Source organism: Talpa occidentalis, unplaced genomic scaffold (genome assembly GCF_014898055.3).
Source record: "Talpa occidentalis isolate TD23 unplaced genomic scaffold, MPIMG_talOcc4v2.1 talOcc4.16, whole genome shotgun sequence".
Taxonomy (NCBI): Eukaryota; Metazoa; Chordata; class Mammalia; order Eulipotyphla; family Talpidae; genus Talpa; species Talpa occidentalis.
The window spans coordinates 50,359,907-50,379,155 of NW_023601653.1; the positions used below are offsets into that span (position 1 = coordinate 50,359,907).

The 19,249-nt window shown below is 44.9% G+C and overlaps 1 protein-coding gene across 1 annotated transcript in view; it reads right to left on the reverse strand.

The window, feature by feature from the left end:
• Positions 1–11,622: 11,622 nt before the first annotated feature.
• STK38L (serine/threonine kinase 38 like) overlaps positions 11,623–19,249 on the reverse strand; it is a 68,014-nt gene continuing 60,387 nt past the window's right edge. The window contains exons 11-15 of the mRNA XM_037514192.2: positions 19,082–19,199; positions 18,554–18,677; positions 16,728–16,823; positions 14,415–14,506; positions 11,623–14,310 (exon numbers count right to left, since the gene is read on the reverse strand). Of these exons, the coding sequence (XP_037370089.1) occupies positions 14,183–14,310; positions 14,415–14,506; positions 16,728–16,823; positions 18,554–18,677; positions 19,082–19,199 (558 nt within the window). The 3' untranslated portion in view covers positions 11,623–14,182. The remainder of the gene's footprint in view (positions 14,311–14,414; positions 14,507–16,727; positions 16,824–18,553; positions 18,678–19,081; positions 19,200–19,249) is intronic.

Consider the following 19,249-nt stretch of genomic DNA (forward strand, 5'->3'; position numbering starts at 1 on the left):
ACCCACTGCTTCCCTCAGCAGTGTATTTCCGTGAATCTGCCTATTCATTTCCCCGCCTATCTCTGGTGAATCTTCTCACCCCCACATCTCTGGCCTATATTCCCAGTTCTTGTATGCATAAATAAATCCTTTTTAGAAAGGCATTTTCAAGATGTCTAATAGGTACAATTCTACATAATCCAGGTATCCCATTTTAGTAGCTTTTTAAAAAAATACATTCTGGCAGCCACTTTGGTATTTCCCACGAAAGTAAAATGCAACAGGTTTCCTCCTGGTCAGGAGTAAATGTGGGAAGCAGTGCCCAATGGTCAGCCAAGTAGGATGACGATGACCTCGGAAATAAAAAAATCCAGGGCCAGGAACACAGCGGGACCAGGGATTGACAAGCACTCATTACTGACTCTCAACACACCTTAAGCAAGGAGCAAACTTTATTTTTTCTCAAGTTCATTTGCTAATCGTTGATATAATTTGGAGAGTACAGCTGCACACCTTGGCTTGTGCCCAAACCTGCCTCACCTTGCACCCCAAAGTTCTGCTCACATCCCCTCCCCCAATTTGCTGTTCCCCCACCCCTGTTAACTGGTATATATTTTTAGCATCTATGAATATTATCGTTATGTCTCCTTCGTCATTCATTTTTTTTAAAGATTTATTTATTTATGCATACAAGAGCTGGGGTATAGGCCAGAGGTGCGGGGGGTGAGAGGATTCACCAGAGACAGAGTGGGGAACAGATCAGGCAGATTGACTGAAATACACTGCTAAGGGGAGCAGCGGGCAAGTCAGGAAAGGTCTGCTGCGCCATGTGGGTTGCTCCCTGACTGGCCAGGGATCGAACTCGTGCTGCAGAGGCTGGGACAGCTTCATAGGTTGAGTCTTAACCTCTTGCGCCACCAGGGAGGCCCTCCTTGGTCATTTATATTCCATGTCTTTTACTCGCCAGCTTATTTCATTTGGTGTCATCACCACTAGCTCCCTTCATCTTGGACAGTCTCCCCAAGTACTAGTAGCTGAGAATTAAACTACACAGAGTGCACAGGTTAAAATCATGAAGCAATGGCTTCTCCTCACCTCCTCTCAAAAATCACCGAAACAAACCACAGTCTTAGGAGATGGCCTACTATGGTGAGTTTCCTGGTTTCCATGGTCTACAGGCAGGAGTCCCCGCACCCCTTTCAAGGAGGCCTTTAAGCCCAGGTATGGGGGAGTGGTGTGCAAAGCTGGACCCCTTTGTAGGTACACCCTGCTGACCCCAGGAAAGTCCCCATGAACCAAATGGATCAGTTGCTCAATCAGTGCACATTTTTTTGGTGTGAATTAGCAGGAAACAGAAGTGCTCTCTGTTGAGGTTGCAGGTGTGACAGCAACATGCGCTTGGAGTTCTGAGTGTCATTATGGGGAACAGCGGCCTTCAGAGGGTGAAGGCAGCTTAGAGGAAAGAAAGCAAAGGTGGGGGATGGGGGCGGGGAGAGGCAGCCAGTGCTAGCGACTTGGGATCGCAGTGTGAGCAGAAGGAAACCTGCACAGGCTTTAGCCACCGAGCCCTTGATATTGTTAGAGCAGTTAGTTACCCTACGCCGGTGAGCACACCACGTCCATTGTCACGTGGCTCAGTGCCCCTCTGTCCAGTGGCTGAGGATGGCATGTTTCACCTGGTCTGTGCACACTTCAGAAAGTACTTAAAGACATGCTTTTGGGGGGAGGAAGTTTAAGATATTAAACCTTCCAAACTAGTAATTGTTGTAAAATATAGTTCAATTTCACTATTTACTACCACAAAGTTTTTTTTTTTTTAAATACGACTATGTGCGCAAGAGCAAGTAAACTGGAAGAAAGTTAAAAATTATATAAGACAACCAAAACTCAGAAAGGCATGGTGTCTCTCTGCCTCTCTCCCTCTCTTTCTTTCTCTCTCATATCAAATGAGTTCAGAAAGCAATGTTCTTTTTTTTCTAAGGTCAACTTTTCTAGAACCACATCTGGAAACTTCCCTGAACCAAATTTCTATTATGGGAACTCTCTTGCCAGACTTGTCTTTAAAAGCATTTCTCAGGAAACAACCCACACCAGAGAAGCAGACTTACTCCAGGCACAGACTCATAAAAGCCTCTCCTAGACCCCATGGGCCTTGAACAATTTTATCTACTGGGAGCAAAGCACTAAAGAAGCAGGAGGGTGACCCCTGGCGGCCACTTGGCGGTCCTGCACGGCTCCTGATGTCCTGGATGGCAACCCTCGCGGTCCCACGAACCACGAGAGGCCACACGGTCTCCAGCCATGATCGGCCTGTGCAGGAGCAACCTCTTCCCCGCCGGAGCCTAGAGAGCACCCCTGCACGGGGTCCCATCAGCACATGCCCGCCGCTTCATGCACCTGTGCCCTGGACGTCACCCAGATCCTCAACCTCAAACACAAGGGCCAGTAAGCACAGACTTTCCTCTGCGGCGCTGAAATGAGATACATCCCTTGATCCCATTTATTTCCCAAAAACCCATTCTGTGTTTTCCTGTGTCTGGTTGGTCAGTGGATTTCCAAATTTAGTGACCTCTAGGGCACCCACATAACCGCAAATATTACTTATTTTCAGGCTATGGAATAGAAGACCTAATGCTTGCGAGTTTAATGTATTTAAAGAAAGTTTTAAATTTGTCACATGGGCAAAGGCTCACAAGTATTTGATTTGCTCCAACAAGTAATTCAGTTGCAGAATCCAGAGGTAAATATCAGACTTCCCATATGACCTTTGTTCTACATTAGTAATAGCCACTTAACAAACCTCCCAGGGTGGCCCTGTCTGATAGACTTAGAATTCATACCATGTGTGTATCTAAATTTTTCCAGTAACCACATTAGCAAAGTTTAAAAAGAAAAGTTAACAGAGCATTACGTGGACATAACATCAATGTGAGATTGGTACGTGATGTTTTATATAGTGCCAAGACTTTGACATCTGGTATATGTTGCACATGCAGGGAGCATCTCAAGGCCAACAGCCACGTGTGGTCAGTGGCCCTCACTCTGCACCTCAGAGCTTAGTGTCCCATCTAAGACTTGAGTTCTGTGCATTAGAACCACACAAGATTAGAACGGGAGTAAGCTTGGAACTAAACCTCTTTTTACAAAAGGGAAACGAGGTACAGAGTGTTTAATTTGATTTGCTTGAGGCCACACAGCTAAATGCAGGCGACATGACCCTAGGCCTCCTCCCAGGCCTCCACCCCATTCTTTTAGGTGATTCTCAGCTTGGCAAGAAATTCATTGGTAGAAGAAACTAATCTAGGGCAAGCCCTAAAAATACCTGTCACTTCTAATAACCACCAAATGTAAACATCATGCATTTTGCAGAAAATGCTACAGCATCCTGTGTGCATGTTGAAGTTGCATGCAAGCAAGTTGAAGTCTGCATGCAAGCAAGAGGATTTACATGAGAATGGCAGAGTGAGTTATTAAAAGATCAAATCATTCAGTGGGTGATCTGCCCACAGTTCCTTGGAAGGCCCCCCTCTCCCGCTTGCAAGGAAATAACCTACGATGCAAGACAGCACGGGCTTCTGGAACTGCCTCTCAGATTCCGGCTTGCCCACTGGTGTCTGTGGCCATCTGCCCACAAGGCCTCTCCTACCGCTGGCTTAGGTCAACCCTGGAGGTCAAGCCCATCCTGCAGTGGTGTAGACCCCTAAGGGGAGCTATCTGTAGGCGCCAAAGTTCATCTGCCTTCCTAGCAGGGACCCCCCCATCTCTGCAGGTAGATCAAACAGACAGACTTCAGGGCAGGGGAGGAGGAAGGACATGCCGGGGGCAGCCACCCCTGGGGCAACGGTGTGGAAGTGGGAAAGTAAACCTGGCAGGAAAGGCGGGTTCTTTACAAAGGGCAGCAAAGTGGAGGCAGTTTGGAGCAGAACCAGTGGAAGATTCTCAGCTCTCCCTGTGAGGTGCCTCGAAGGTAAGGGAAAGTGTATTTCCCAGCTGTTTTGAAAAACGAATGAAAGTGAAGTGTTTTGATTGTCTTGGAGGTAACTGTTATGGCAGCCGCTTTGAACCTCAGTGACCAACATCCAGGAACGGAGGTCAAGTTGCTGATTTCTCCACATTTCCTTCCCCCCCAGCCACCTCAGTCCCTTGTGCTCCTCCCTCCCTTGTTTTGGCCCCTCGGCCCCCTCCCCGCCACCTGCCTGCCCTTCTGCCCACCCCAGGAGCCTCAGATCCGTGGCCAGCTTGCAGCTTGCCAGCATTGTCTTCCCCTGAGCCTTTGTCCGGTTGCTCTCTATTCCACATAGAAATGAAGCCATCCAGTATTTACCTTTTTCCTTCTGACTTATTTCACTGAGCATAAACCCTTCCAGCTCCATCCATGTTGCTGCAAATGGCATGAGTTTATCTTTTTTGATCTCTGAGTAGTTTCATTGTGTATTTATAACTCATCTCCTTGATCCACTGATCTATTCGGGGGCATTTCCACATCTTGTAACCTGTTATAAACAGTGCTGCAATAAACATAGGAGTGCAGGTCTCCTTTCGAATTAGTGTTTTTGTGTCCTTTGGGTCGATTCCTAGGAGTGGAATCACTGGATCATATGGTAGATCCATTTTTGTGTTTTGAAGAACCTCCGAACAGCTTTCCATAGTGGCTGGACCAGTTTACATTCCCACCAGTACTCCAAGAGGTTCCTTTTTCTCTACATCCTCACCAGCATTTGTTGTTTCTAGTTTTGTTTTTTTTTTTAAATATGGGCTATTCTCATATCACCTCAGTGTGAGGTGGTATGTCATTGTGGTTTTAATTTGCATTTCCCTGATAATTGATGTTGAACATTTCTTCATATGCCTGTTGGCCATTTGCATTTCTTCTTTGGAGAAGTATCTTTGCAGCTCTTCTGCCCATTTTTTGACTGGGTTGTTGGCTTTGTTTTTGTTGAGTCATATGAGCTCTTTCATATCAGCCCCTTATCTGTTGGATGGTGTGCAAATACCTTCTCCCATGTAGTGGATGTCTCTTCCTTTTGGTTGCTATTTCTTTTGCTGTACAGAAGCTTTTTAGTTTGATATAGTCCCAGCTGTTTATATTCTTCTTTGTTTTCCTTGCTTCTGGAGGATTCCTCAAAGATGTTTTTGAGGTTAATGTCATGGAGTGTTTTGCCTGTTTTTGTCTATGTATTTTAGGGTTTCAGTCTTCCATCCAAGTCTCTTACTCGTTTTGAGTTGATTTTTGTGTATATGGTGTGAGGTGTTTGACTTTTAACATTTTGAAGACTAGATTTTTTTTTTGCTGGAGTCAAACCTGCATGAGGTGGCTATCCCTCCTTCCCCCACCCTCTCATTTCTGTCTTCTCCTACATCTCCATTCACCCACTCTGTTCCCAAGCATACTTTTTTTTAAAGATTTTTATTTATTTATGCATACAAGAACTGGGGTACAGGTCAGAGGTGGGGGGCGGTAAGAGGACTCACCAGGGACAGAGTGGGGAACAGAACAGGCAGACTGACTGAAATACACTGCTGAGGGAGCAATGGTTGAGACAGGAAAATCTGCTACGCCATGTGGCTTAGCTCCCTGGCCAAGGATCGAACTCACGCTGCAGTGGCTGGCGATAGCTTGACAGTGCTGAGACTTTAACCCCTGTGCCACCAGGGAGGCATCTGCCCCAGCATACTGTTCTCCCACCTTTCACAGTCCTTCTACTTCCCACCTCCATCTTCTCCCTCACCCCCCAACCTCCTTGACTCCTCCCCATCCTCCCTCCTTTCCTAGCTCCTCCACGCTCCCTCCTCCCCCTGCAACATGTGAAAATAAGTCTAGCCTGTCTTGAATAATAAATTTCAGGCTGCGACTTTGCCTGGGGACCCAGGCCAAGGACGGCAGCTTATGCCAAGCTGGTTGGAACATCACTTGATCTTTGAATCACAAAGATGCATGGAGAATGCACTTTTTAATATCATTGCAGAATGTACCTCAAAAGAGTTGAGTCTGTTAACATCCAGGTGGAAGGGTGGTAAGAAAAGAATAAGTGAGCAGATGTCCAAGGAGGTCAAGACCCCAGACCACCTGTGAAGTCAGTCTTGGAACAGTGCTGCCCCCCCCCCTTGCCCCCCACAGCTCCCTCTCCCTAATGCCAGGGATTCGGGAATCCTCTGCCAGGAGCACGTCCTGTCACCAGGCAGCTGGCTTCATCTGGGCGTTTACCATCAGCCAGGCCGAAAAAGCAAACTGAGCAGGCAATTATGTCGGTGCTTCCTTTGGGCGACCATCTGCCAAAGCAGCCCTGGAGTTTCTTCAGCCAGGCCGCCAGACTATGGAGGAGGTGGTTCTCCCACCACCAATGTGTGTTCATCACGAGGGCCTTCCTGTCAAACTGCCTGGGAAAAAGGAATCTGCAGCGATTTACTGTACGGAAACACATCCCAGATTCTGTCACATAGAGACCTGTGTGGTTTTGCCTCCCTCCAGGGAGGGGAGAATGTCTAACAATATTGTTCACACCTTTAGATAAAGAGGTGTCTGGCAGTGAGCACCACCCCGTGAGATGGGAAGGAAAGGGGAGCAGCTTGGGTGGTCCCCAGGGATGAACTCCAGTTCTTTTGCTTTCTGGCCGTGAAACTGTGTCAGGGAAGAAGGCCTCAGTTTTCGGACCTCTGCAATGGAGATAACACGGCTTACCCCAGTGTTGCTATGAGCCGAAGGGAGGGTGGTATAATTGCCTGGCACATATTCTGATGCCAGTTAATGCTGGTCCTCGCAGCCTCCCCTGGACTTTGGCCGCTCTTGCCTAAGAAAGTCTCATCTTAATCCTTCCCAACTTCAATCTATGTATTCAGCAATCAAGTATCCAAACACTTGTCCAAGTCAGTGTGCTCAGCTCAGGATAAATATCCTCATTTTGCCCCATTTACTTTAGGCTGTTCATCCATGGGTTTTCCATACGTGTAGAATTAAATGTGTTCTCTTCTCCTACCGTCCGCATTCATCTGATTGCCCCGGCAGTTTGAGAAGATCCCAGAGAGGGTGGGGGAATTTCCCCTTTTGCCTCACAACTAACACTGTCATGTCCCCACTTCACAGATGAAGAAACGAAAGCCAAAGGATTTTATTGTTTTATTCATATATATTTTACATCATTGTTGATTTTTAAGCAATGTCTGCTTCCCCCCTCGGATGCAGTGCCTGCAGGATCGCCACCACCAGTGCACAGGGCACCATCCCCTCAGCCCCTGTGCTCCGCCCTCCCTCCCTCCGACCCTCTCCCGCCTCCTCCCCTGCAGCTTGTCTCTGCTCTGTAATTGTTTTTGTTGTGTTGTGTTGTGTTTTGTATTATTCCCCCCACCCTGATGTCTTATTTGGCTCCCCTATAAATCAGAAGGAAAAAGAAAAGTATTGGATGGTTTCACTTACAGGAGGAATAGAGGGGAACCAAATAAAGCTAAAGGATTTTAAATCACTGAACAGGTGACCTGGTCAGGAAAGGACAGAAGCCATCACAGCTGAGCGCACAGGCCGAGCCTCACTGCCCCTCTCCAGAGCACCGCTTCACTCACCTCTGCCTCCTCCAGAGACTTCACATTTCCAAGTGGCAGGATTTTCCCTGCCCTATTTCAGAAGAGACTAAACTCTGAATTCCAAAAGGAAAGAGATTGAATCAACTGCTTGCCGGGACTCTGCCAGTCTTATTTCTGTGTTTTCCTGCCTCCCATCTGTCTCAGAAAACAAATATTTCACAATCATCCCACTGTTGTCAGTAGGCCCATGGAACAGACCACATGTTGCCAGAGAGGGGAGGAGCACCACTTCTGACTGGACTCAGAAAAATGCCACGAAAATAAAAGTGAATTCCATGGAAGGCTTTCCTGGAGCTCTGATGAGGAGACACGAGCTGCCTGTCTCTGGGCAAGGGATGTCACGGGCCCTGCATTGGTTTCTAGTCATCGATGTGGCCCTGCCCACCCCACGTAACCCCCCAGCTGCCTCCCCACTGGTAACAATGCCCTCTGGCTGGTGCTGTTACAGGGCAGGGAGCAGGGCACCCTAGAACCCTCAAACCCGCCTGCTCTAAATAGGTTCTTGCCATCTGCCACATCCAGACAAAACATATAAGACCTTTAATGGAAAGGAACTTTAATACTATTACTGTGCAACAAAGAAAAGACAAAAAATATTGTTTCCAAATCCAGCACCCAAAGTTCCCCATCCCCTTGTGGGAAAGTAAATGCCCGGCCAAACAAGGTTGGCCCAAGGCAGAGCCACTGAGGCCCGAAAGCCTGCCGCGAGTCTAAAGCACCTTCAGGCGGGGACCCACAGAATAATGTCAGAAATAGCCAGACAAGTCTGGAAAGAAAAGAGCAAAATCGAATTCAAGATAAAAGCTGCCATTGCTAACCCCCCCCCCCCATGGGGCTCTCCCCACATCTGTTTCAGCCAGTCCAGGGCCAAGAATCAAGCGCAGCTGCTTCATGTCTCTCTGCTCCGTGGGCCTCCTCCAGGTCTCCTTCTGGCTCTCCATCCTGCTTCCTTCCTTCCCCAGGCTCCTCTCCAGCTTCTTCTCCTCCCTGCTCAGCTCCCCCCTCCCTTGGCCAGGGCAGGGAACCCGGAAACTCCTGTTTTCTTGGGGCAACCCTGTTAATTACAGTGCAGGCTGTAGACTACAAGGGAGCCCCAGAGACTGGCTGAGGAAGGCTGCTCCCCACCCCAGGGTGAAGGGTCCCTTTGCCATATGTGCAGCCGGGGCACGTGGCTCCCCACGCAGGAGTCGGGGAGGACGCCCTGGGGCCTGACACCATTGGAGGCGAGACCACTGAGCAGCGCCGGGCACGCACCTCCTGAGTCTCAGCCCCTGGGAGGTCAGCACATGACCCCTTGGAGGCTTGCAGCCCTGCCGCAGGGTGAGCTGGCTCTGGAGGAGGGAACTTGGGGAGCCAGGAAATGGGGTGCTTCCCTGGAGACCTGCCCATTTCAAGCACGTTTCCACCTCACCTTAAGTATCGAGGTTCTGGAGGTGTGGCGTGATCGCAAGCGGGACCTGTGTGTAGAGGCGCCGGAAGGGTGCTAGAGGAGGGCTCTCCTTGCTTAGGGAAGGATGTGGCTGCAGAGACGGGGTGCAGTGGCAGAGAGGGATCACTAAGGATGCAGCCTGGGGTCCGGCTGTGGTTGGGTGATTCCAGAAGCAAGATTCTTGGGGATGGCAGGCATCCTAAGCAGGATCCACTGTTGCCTCCCCACCATCACCTCCCACCATCATTCTATTAGTCAGAACTCATCTCTCATGCAGTTGAGTCGACAGTAGGCGGGCCATGACCCCTGGCGGGATCTCAGACGTTGATGAGGGTCCTGGCTGGATCTCAGACGTTGATGAGGGTCCCTGCTCCTCACCTAACAGCCTTGGGAGAGATGGACCAATGAGGGGGTGACTAGGAGCTGGGAGGGCTGGTAAAAGCACTAAAAAAGACCAAGCCCTGGTCTCCGTACAGCCTATCCTGTTAGTGTGGTAGCCAGAGGTCAGGAAAGATGAATAAACCTCCTGTTTATACACAGGCAAAGGCAGGACCAGGGCCACCCCTGGGTGCAGGGGCTCCAGCTGCAACACCTGCTGGGAGCTTAAAGGTAGTTAAGGAAAAAAAAGGCAATGTGGCTCTGGTACCAGTGGCCCGTGGGTTTTAGGTGCGCCCCATCCCATCCCAGCAGTGAAAATTGACTCAGTCACCAAACCAGACAGCAAGCCTTGTAGAAACGGATGGATGACATACTCATGGCCAGAAAAAATGTGGGTGTTACTTTGCTGAGAATATTCTGGCAAAGTTTTTTCTTGGTCTTAGAAATGAAGGGTGCACAAGAAATGGTCTTTTTGAAGGCCTCCCCTGTTGCCATGTCCCTGCAGCCCTCCAGCTCCTGGGAAAAGCAGGCCGAGGACAAAGTTAACACTGAGGACCACAAAGAGAAAAATGAAAAGACCTTGTGTGCTTGCCCATGCGCCGGACATGCTGAAGCGACTGCCCTGGCAGCGCTGGGTCTCATGCCTCAGTGTCGTAAGAGCCCACTTTGCTTGTAGTCAGTTTTACTTGTCTTCTGACGCTCACATTGAAGAGCACCCTGTGGTCCTGCGAGCACACAGGTAACCGCGAGCACACAGGTAACCTGAGCAGGTGCTGTGGTGTGGGGGGGTAAAGACTGGCCTTGGGCTCAAGAGCATCTCCTGACCTGAGTTTGGGTAAAGTCACACCGACCTCTGGTCATCACTGGTGAAATGATGCGGTCACTGAACAGCAGGAAAAACCAAAATGAACACTGCAGGTGAAAATGTTTTGTAGAAACTCTAAGTTCTTTTGCTCACAAGAAGTTTTTGCAAGTTGAATTCAGAGCCTCTAAGTTTGCTCCACTGTCCACATTTTGACAGTTTGACTGAAACGAGGCCTGCCAGCCAACAGGTCGGAGTTGACCTGGGATGCTCGCGTCCTCACTGGCTCTCTGAGTGCAGCAGCCAGGCTACCGGGACAGGTGGCAGCCTCTTCCTGGGGCAGGACAGTGGGGCCTGGGCATCTGTACGCCCAGTTGCCCTGCTATTTTGAGGAATTGTTCACTTCCCTCCTGGCTAGTTAGCTTTGGCCTAGTGGGTCAGAAACCGTTGTATATGAACTTGTGCAACTATCTTGATTATTTACACGACACAATTGAAAGTGTAATCACTTGCTTTGGTTTTACGTATTTTTAAGTGTAAAAGTTGGATACATTTACAAGTGTCTTGAGTTTTGGATAATGCCTATCTCAAAACTTGACAGTAAACCCAAAAAGCCTCACCAATAGAAATATTAGTTTTTATTCTCATCTTACCTTCGATGAAAAAGGCCTCAGGCCAGCAAAACATTTTTGAAACTCAGTAACTAAACACAGTACTTGATAGCCTGACCATTCTTTTTCTAGACAACTGTTGAATCATTTATATTTTTAAAAAAATAACTAAAATCTATTTTTATCACTTTATTCCTTTTTAAAGCAGCAATGCCCCTCACATTTTTTTTCATAAAAATCTAAATTATCTCTGGTAGTCCCCTATGTCTTGTATTGATGTTTGTGCTAAGTGTTTGTTTCACTAAAAATTTTCAGAAATAAGTGCACTTCTAAAGAGGAAATAAATTCAAACAAAGACAAGAGGAAATAATCATGGTTATAGCAAAACAGTTTTTCTGAAGGTTCTGATTCTTTGCAATTCAAAGAGAATGTGTGTAGTAGCCAAGGACCACCCTACTGAGCAAAATCTCAATTCCTGTATTTGTACACCAAGTGGTGTGGTGAGCTGTTTCTCTGACTGACAGAGACTGACGGATGCATTGTCTTTCTATGGTAAAACACCCAACATAAATTAAAATGTTTTTAAATTTACAGATCAACATGAAGAGATACAAGTGTTTAAACAACAGAAAAGCCATGCTATCATAAATAAATAAAACCTTAGCAACCACGAAAAGTTTTGAATAGTCCGCATTTGTTGTTTTCCATTCAACTACTTATTAAATCAGTGAAAGATTCCATTCAGAAAACTGACTTATAACAAATTCCTCATTCTCAAACAGCACCATGCTTCAATAAATTTAAAGGTTTAAAGCTGTGCTAATGGAAGTGTAAAAGAAAAATAACATAACTTGTTTTAATACAAAGGTTTTTTAATAAAAAAGTCAGTCTACATTAAATCAGGAAAATTCAATAAATCTGAATTATACAAGCTTTCTATATACTTAGAAAAACCAAAAACACACAGTTTATAATAAAACTCTTTAATTCAAAATAGAGTCTAATTTAAAGAAAATGCCATTATGCCCAGTTGGTTAGTAGGGTTTTTGTCACTGAAATCAAATGGTTGACCTGAAATGTGGGAAATGTGTACGAGGGAAGATTCCATCTCAAGGGTACTTTGCAGATGATCTAGTTAATTTGTATCATGAATCAAATTCTTAGCTTCCAAAGGGCAGACACAGTCTGTACTTGCTTTTAGATAGGCACTTAAGAAATGCTTTTGATGAGGAGAAAACCCCAAAGGTTATGAATCACTCTGTTAAGTCCAGGGGAAAATGAAACTCTAAACCAAGTAAACTTTCCAGACCGGCCCTTCCACTGCCAGGATATCGTAACTATTTCCAAGTCCTTCCTGTTCACAAGATCGGAGGAGACAGAAATTAACACATTCTACTCTTATTCAATTAAAAAATAAACTTAGGTAATTCAGCTCCTTTTTCTCCCATTCCAATTTGAATTAATATTTTCTGTGCTAGAAAAGCTACCATATCAGAGCTAGAAAACGTTTCAGTTTCCAAATATCTTACCCATTCACTAACACACTAGGAAAACAGTCCTTTAAAAAAACAGTGTGAGGTGGAGTGAGAAAATCTCACAAATCTGAGCAGAAGTTAAAGACTTGTTTTAATAAGAGGCAGTTATAATTAGAAAAGTTAGAGTTAACTGAATGGTGATAACCCCGGAATTTAAAAACTTCTCTTTCCAAAATACTCAGCCACACGATCCACACAACAGATGAACTATTAGATAAACACATAATAAATACCAAACACAGAGGGGAGGAGGGAGAGAGACAGGGAGAGAGGGGATGGGGATGTGGGGGGACACCAATCCAGGGGTCTACTGACACACTGCAGAGCCACTAGCAGCAACAGTGAAAAAGCTTTTGTTGATTTGCATAATGGTCCTTTGCCATTCTTTCCCATTAAGAACATCCCCACAACTATGTGGCCATTTTAGATTCTGATCACATGTCATTTGTAATGGTTATAGTTGTATCTTAAAAAGTTCTATTAGTTAAAGGTAAAGACATAAGCTAGGCCATTCCTGGATCAAGTATTATTGACTTATGAAACCAAAACCTCAGAGTAGTTTTAGAATTAAAATGCTGAGCTAGAAAAGACTTGAGTTCTTAGGGAAGTGAACATCATCTCCCCAACCCTCTCATCACTGCACCCTGGGCCTGCACTTACCGCCATTCACAGGAACCACAGCGAGGGAGCTAAACACGAACAATCCTGCCCCGCATAAGCTGACCTCTAGTGGACACCCATCAGGAGAGAACACAGCACTCCTGCAGGGAAGTACAAGCCACTGAGTTCATCCACTCTGTTCAGGATCTTTGGTACATTTGGAGTGTGAGAAAATAATGGCACAATAACACAAGGGCAGTCAAAGGGAGTAAAAGTTAACCAGCCATGATATGTTAACAACTTTCTCGAAAACCAAAGGAAATAGCTCTTTGTTTTCTGCAAGTCCATTTTTACATGATCAGAAGTTTGACTTTTAAAAAAATAGTTTAATAAAAATACACGAGTTCTACAAGCAGCCTTCGTGGTCATTTCTAAAATTCAACTCAGCATAATCAAATTAAAATAATGCCATGTCCTCTTGTTAAAAAAGAAGTCTTCCTGTCACAAGAAAAGCAACTTGACACTCTATAATACAGTGCATCTCCCTATGAGTACACAGACTGGTGTACGAAGGTCATCAGTGTTTCCGAAGGCAAAGTAAATGTATCGTGGGCTGTGCGAGTGGCAGCGTCACCTTCCTCTTCTTTGTGAGGAACGTGTCACTCCTTACTGTGGAGTTTGTAAGTAACATGATGATAAATTCTATTATTTTTAAATAACCAGTGTATTTCCTTACTAAAATTTCTTAGAACCATTACCGAAATTGCCTTCGGATGTATCCTGTGATGTCCAAACCAACAGGGCAAGTGTTCTAACGTCCTCTGCAGGAGATGGCTTTGTGGGTCACCTAGACCCGTAAGATTGGCGGTGAGACAGCAAGGCTGCGGCGCTACCTACAGGTGGCCTACACTGCTGAAGTGACGGGTGTTTCTCCTGACTTGACTAGAGGGGTTACAGTACAAAGCCACGGCACAGGCAGGATGGACCTTAATACGCATGTAGGCAGTGCAGTTAGGAAGGGATACATGTTTCTTTTATTCCAGTACCTTCGAATAATAAAGTTAACAAAAATAATAAAATATAAAAAAAAAAGCCAGCTGGCACGGCCAACCAATTCCTGTAGTAGTCTTAGAAATCCTAAGCCTGTAGAATTTCCTCCTGTAGTCCCGAGCACCGCCATCGTCCGAATATTCAGGGGGCTGTTACCTATGCCGCGCGAGCCTGCCGATGCAGCTACCTGAGTTCTCTTGTCGTGGGGGGAGGTGGTCTTCGTTCATAACTTCCCAGCTTTCATGTAGGTGGGGATGGAGCCACGCTGAGTCAACCCTTCAAACCTTTTATAGGTATAATTGAGAAAAACCCAGTCTTTGGATTTGTAGTCCGGTTCTGTGGTGTTTGGCACTAGGGAGTTAGAAAAAGTAACCAAGAGCAAAGGAATGTCATGAATGAGAATGTCATCATCTTCAGACTTTTCAAACTGTTAGTGGTGCTGCAGATGGTCTTACCTGGTTGTAAAATGTCAGATTCAGGAAAGTCGTCAAAATTTGAAGTGTCATCGATGCTTTTGATTTCTATTGGGATTGCTGCTGGCCTTTCCCTACAAAAAGGTATGGAGCACTCTTAGTCAATTTTTGGGAATTCTTAATATTCCAGAAAATGATTCTATTTGAAAATCCTGCATGCTGTTCCATAGATAATAGAAGATCCAAAAAAGTTATTATGGATTTGAAAATAGTTTAATGTATTACACAGTTGAACATAATTTTTATATTATCACTTGTCATTTTAATTTCTTTACACCAAGATTTTCTCAAGCTTTTTTTTTTAAATGGAAAAATGAGACTTAATGAAAGCGAGAAAGAACAGAAGAGATTTTATTTGAATGATTTTATAATTATATGAAGTATGTTGTATTGTGGGACTGGATCCTACCTAATTCAAGAATAGAGTTCTTCTAGTAGAAGATCTATAAATCAAAGGTCATTTGGCAATATAAGGGGTACAAAGGGTAATGGGACCAAACATTTGTGATAACATCTGGACGTGTAAGTTTTAAGGTCTAAAAAATTAGTCATGCAAATGCCTTCTTATTCTGCTGAAAAGATTTAAGTATAGAAGTAGTTAAAAAAAGGTATCATTTTTTTATATTTCTGTTTTTCCAACAAATACTCACTGGATCTATAAGGTGATAAATTGACAAAATTATGTAAAAGCATACATATCTTCTTCCCCAAATTATTCCAACTTAATATAATTTACTAGTTTGGTGGAAAGAACTAGAACCTGCTTATCCTGAGATCCAGTCACTTGCTGTAAGCAGCAGAGTGGCAGCTTGATGTTAGGCAGGCAAATCCTGCTCTGTGACTGTCTCTTCACCTCAAAACCAAGGGACTGGCCCGGGATCCAGCTTTACAGGGTCTGCAGCTCTGCACAGTGAGATGAACTGTGGATGGCCCAGTTGGCACAGCAGCTGCGAGTCGGGACTCAGAGCCAGTGCCTGGCCCAGTTTCAGCCAGGGTTCTGGCTAGCTCCTCACTGGCTGTGGGCAGCTAGCCAATCAGATCAGAAGTAGGCCCTGGTATCTCGTTTGTAAAGCAGACTTAAGGACTGATTTTTTGAAGTCGATTAAGAGGATAAAAAAGGTACAGAACAGTGCTGGACATACACTAAGTGACCCAAGGGCAGCAGCAACTTGATAGAGTGCCTCGTGCACAGCAGGGTGGAGGAGGCAGCCACACAAGCTATCAAAGTGGGAGGTAGCAGGGTAGGGGAGAAGTCATTTCAGTCACAAGGACCAGCAGGGACAAAGCCCTGTGGTGGGAAGCAGTGGGCAAGATGAAATATGTGACCTGCAGGGACCAGGGCAGACAACTCTTAATTTTATCCTTAGTGCAAAGGGGAGAAAGATGATGGCATGATCAGATTCGTGTCTCCCAGACTTCTGTGATGTGGAGAACAGACCAGAATTGTTGAAGGCAGTTTGGCCATACACTGAACAAAGGTCCCTGGTTGCTCACAATGAACAACCATTAGCAAATTCTAAAAGTTAGTGCATCATTTAACTTTTCCAACAATGTTTTCAAAAGGGACTCTACCCACTCTGCTCTTTGGGCACTAAGAGGGTGGATCCAAGCACAGTGGATCAGACCCCATCTGCTCTAGCCCCCCAATGGCTTAGTGGGGCCAGGGTCCCCTGGGACATCCTGGGTGGGTGAGGGTTGGGGAGCTGCTGAAGACCTAAGTGAGGAGAGGGCCAGCCTTGGGTGCCCTGAACTTGGCTGTGGGAACCTGGGGAGCTGACTCCTAGCCTCTCTCCTGTCATGTTGTTATTTATTGCTAAGCTGCTGTCCAGGAGAGGCGGCACTGGGCTAGGATCTGAGTATTTATTGCTGTACATAGTGTGTGTTTTGATCTATAAGGTTTTCTTTCTTTTGTTTATGATCAATAAACAAAAATCAATCAATGGAGGGAATATTTGTTCCTATAAATTAACAGAAGAGGCACAGTGTATGATATTAGAAAGGACTAATGTGAGAAACGTAGACACATCTGCATCATGCTCGTGACCTTCCTCTGGCAGTTCTGAATCTGAAATCTAAGCAGGACACAAGGTGGGTGCCCTGAGCGGATGCAGCTATGAGGAGCCATTCAACAACGGCTGCTGTCATCTCACTGATGTAATCCCTAAAATACTGGTTCAATAACAATGTTGTGCTGGTGACTCTTGCATTTAATCTAGCAGAGGCAGAGGCAGATAAATCACAACCTCCAGAAATCTGCTCCACCCAGACCTCTCCCATCAAAGCCTGTGAACATACCTGATGTGACCCCAGTCTACACCTTCAAAAAAGGGATGACCTTTTATTTCTTCTACTCCACTATTGCCAATTCTATTTTCAGAATCGATGCAAAATCTGGAAAAGGGAAGCAGAAATCATCACATGTAAATCACATCAGACGTACTCTATTTGTATCATTTCAACTATGTGAGAATGTGGGAGAAAAAAATCATGTGTAATTATACTATTCAGAGATAATAACTAAATAGTTCAAAGCCCTTTCTGTCTCATCTTCATGTAATAAAAAAATTATTTTTGTGTTCCTATAGTTCCTATTATAGGACCTTTTTTCCATTTACTATACTGAGAAAATTTCCCAAAGCACTACACATACTTCTGTAACTTCATTTTCTAAAATTTGCATGTGGAAATAGTTTATTTTGCCAGTCCACTACTTACTATTGAACAATTAGACAGCTTTGTATTTTTCATTACTAAAAATAATATGATACACATATTAAGCCTGGAGTTCACAGACATCTGGTTATCTGCACCAGCACAACTCTTGGAAGCAGATTTACCAGGTCAAAGTTTAAACCCCCGACTGCTGCCATGGGCAGCCCCGACTCCACCTCCTTCAAGTCACTCACAGCAGCACCATGACGCTGCATCTCAGTTGAGCAGAGCGGGATAGCGTGGGATGTGGAGCTGAGAGGAGGTTTCGCCTGCAGACTGTGAAGCACCACTACCTACTGCACTCTATTTCCTGAACGCTTCCTTTTACAAGTTTGCATTTCTTAAAAAACACCTTTTCCTCATGGATCTCTCTGGCTGTATAGATCAGTGGTAGTTTACTTTCCAAAAAAAGTGACATGGGCAGAACATTTTTGCACACAACACTAATGATAAAGGACTGATCACAAAAATCTGCAAAGAGCTGATGAGACTCAACAACAACAACAAAAATAATCCAGTCAAAAAATGGGCAGAAGAGCTAAAAAGAAACTTCTCTGAAGAGGAAATGCAAATGGCCAACAGGCATATGAAAAAGTGTTCAACATCACTTGTAATCAGGGAAATGCAAATCAAAACTACCATGCGATACCATCTTACACCAGTAAGAATGGCACATATTTAAAAAACTAGCAACAACAAATGTTGGCGAGGGTGTGGAGAAAAAGGAACTCTTCTGCACTGTTGGTGGGAGTGCAAACTGGTCCAACCACTATGGAGAGCTGTGTGGAGATTTCTGGACCTACTAAACATAGAGCTTCCATAGGATCCTGCAATTCCACTCCTAGGTATTTACCCAAAGGACATAGAAACATCAATTCCAAAGAACACCTGCACCCCTGTGTTTATAGCAGCACTGTTTACAATAGCTAAGCTTTGGAAACAGCCCAAATGCCCAAAAATAGATGACTGGATCAAGAAGATGTGGTACATATATACCATGGAATATTACTCAGCATCCAAAAAAGATAAACACATGCAATTTGCAGCAACATGGATGGCGCTGGAAGGGATCATGCTCAGCAAAATAAGCCAGAAAGAAAAAGAAAAATACCGGATGGTCTCACTCATAGCAGGAATCTAGAAAACTTAAATAAGGGACCAGGAAAATGAATAACTATAAGAAAGTGAAAATCAAAATCAACAAAAAACTATGAACCAGAGACACTTTTTGGGGGGTGGGCGGCGGGAGGGGAGGGATTGGGGTCAGAATGGGGGGGTTGCAATTGTATGGGGAATATAAAAATAAAATTTATTATTTTAAAAAAAAAAAGTGACATGGGCAATTTAATCTTTTAGGTAACAGTAATGTTTTAAATACCACACACTCCTCTGGGGATTTAACCACTAACCTAAGAATTAAATCCTTGGCTTTTTCAGATATAGGCACCTCTGGAGGAAATACCAGAGTTTCCTTCCAGCTCATCACTTTTCTGTATGTTTCTTGAGGTGTTTCAGAGCAGAAAGGTGGATATCCTATGTATCAGAGAAACAAAAGTTTTATCAGCTTTTATGATCCAATATGTGACTCCTAATATATATTTGTCACAAGAAACAAAATAGTGCTCTATTTAACAATTGGAATCGGCAATTTAATACCATAGCTATTGGCAGTACTCAATAAAGGATTTAAAGCACTAGCCCCCCACCCCAAAGGACATACAGATACAATTTTGACATAAGCCTTCTGCTTAAATACCTCCCTTCCCAAAAGAGGATCCCAGAACACTCACTGGTATCTATCATGGTGTATTTAACATTGGGGTTGTCAGGAGTCAGTTTAAAAGACTTGAGACAGCTGAGCCGATGATATCTGCAATCACTCACTGGTGCTCAAGGAAATTTACATATTAAGCTCACAAATGAACGGTAAGACCTACCTATGAGCATTTCATACATAATCACTCCCAGAGACCACCAGTCACACAACTTGTTGTAGCCAGTCTGCATGAACACTTCTGGAGCAATATAATCCGGCGTCCCAACTGTGGAATATGCCTGCAAGGGAGCAGCTTGTCAAGGCAGCATTCTTAACATCTTTATTTTTG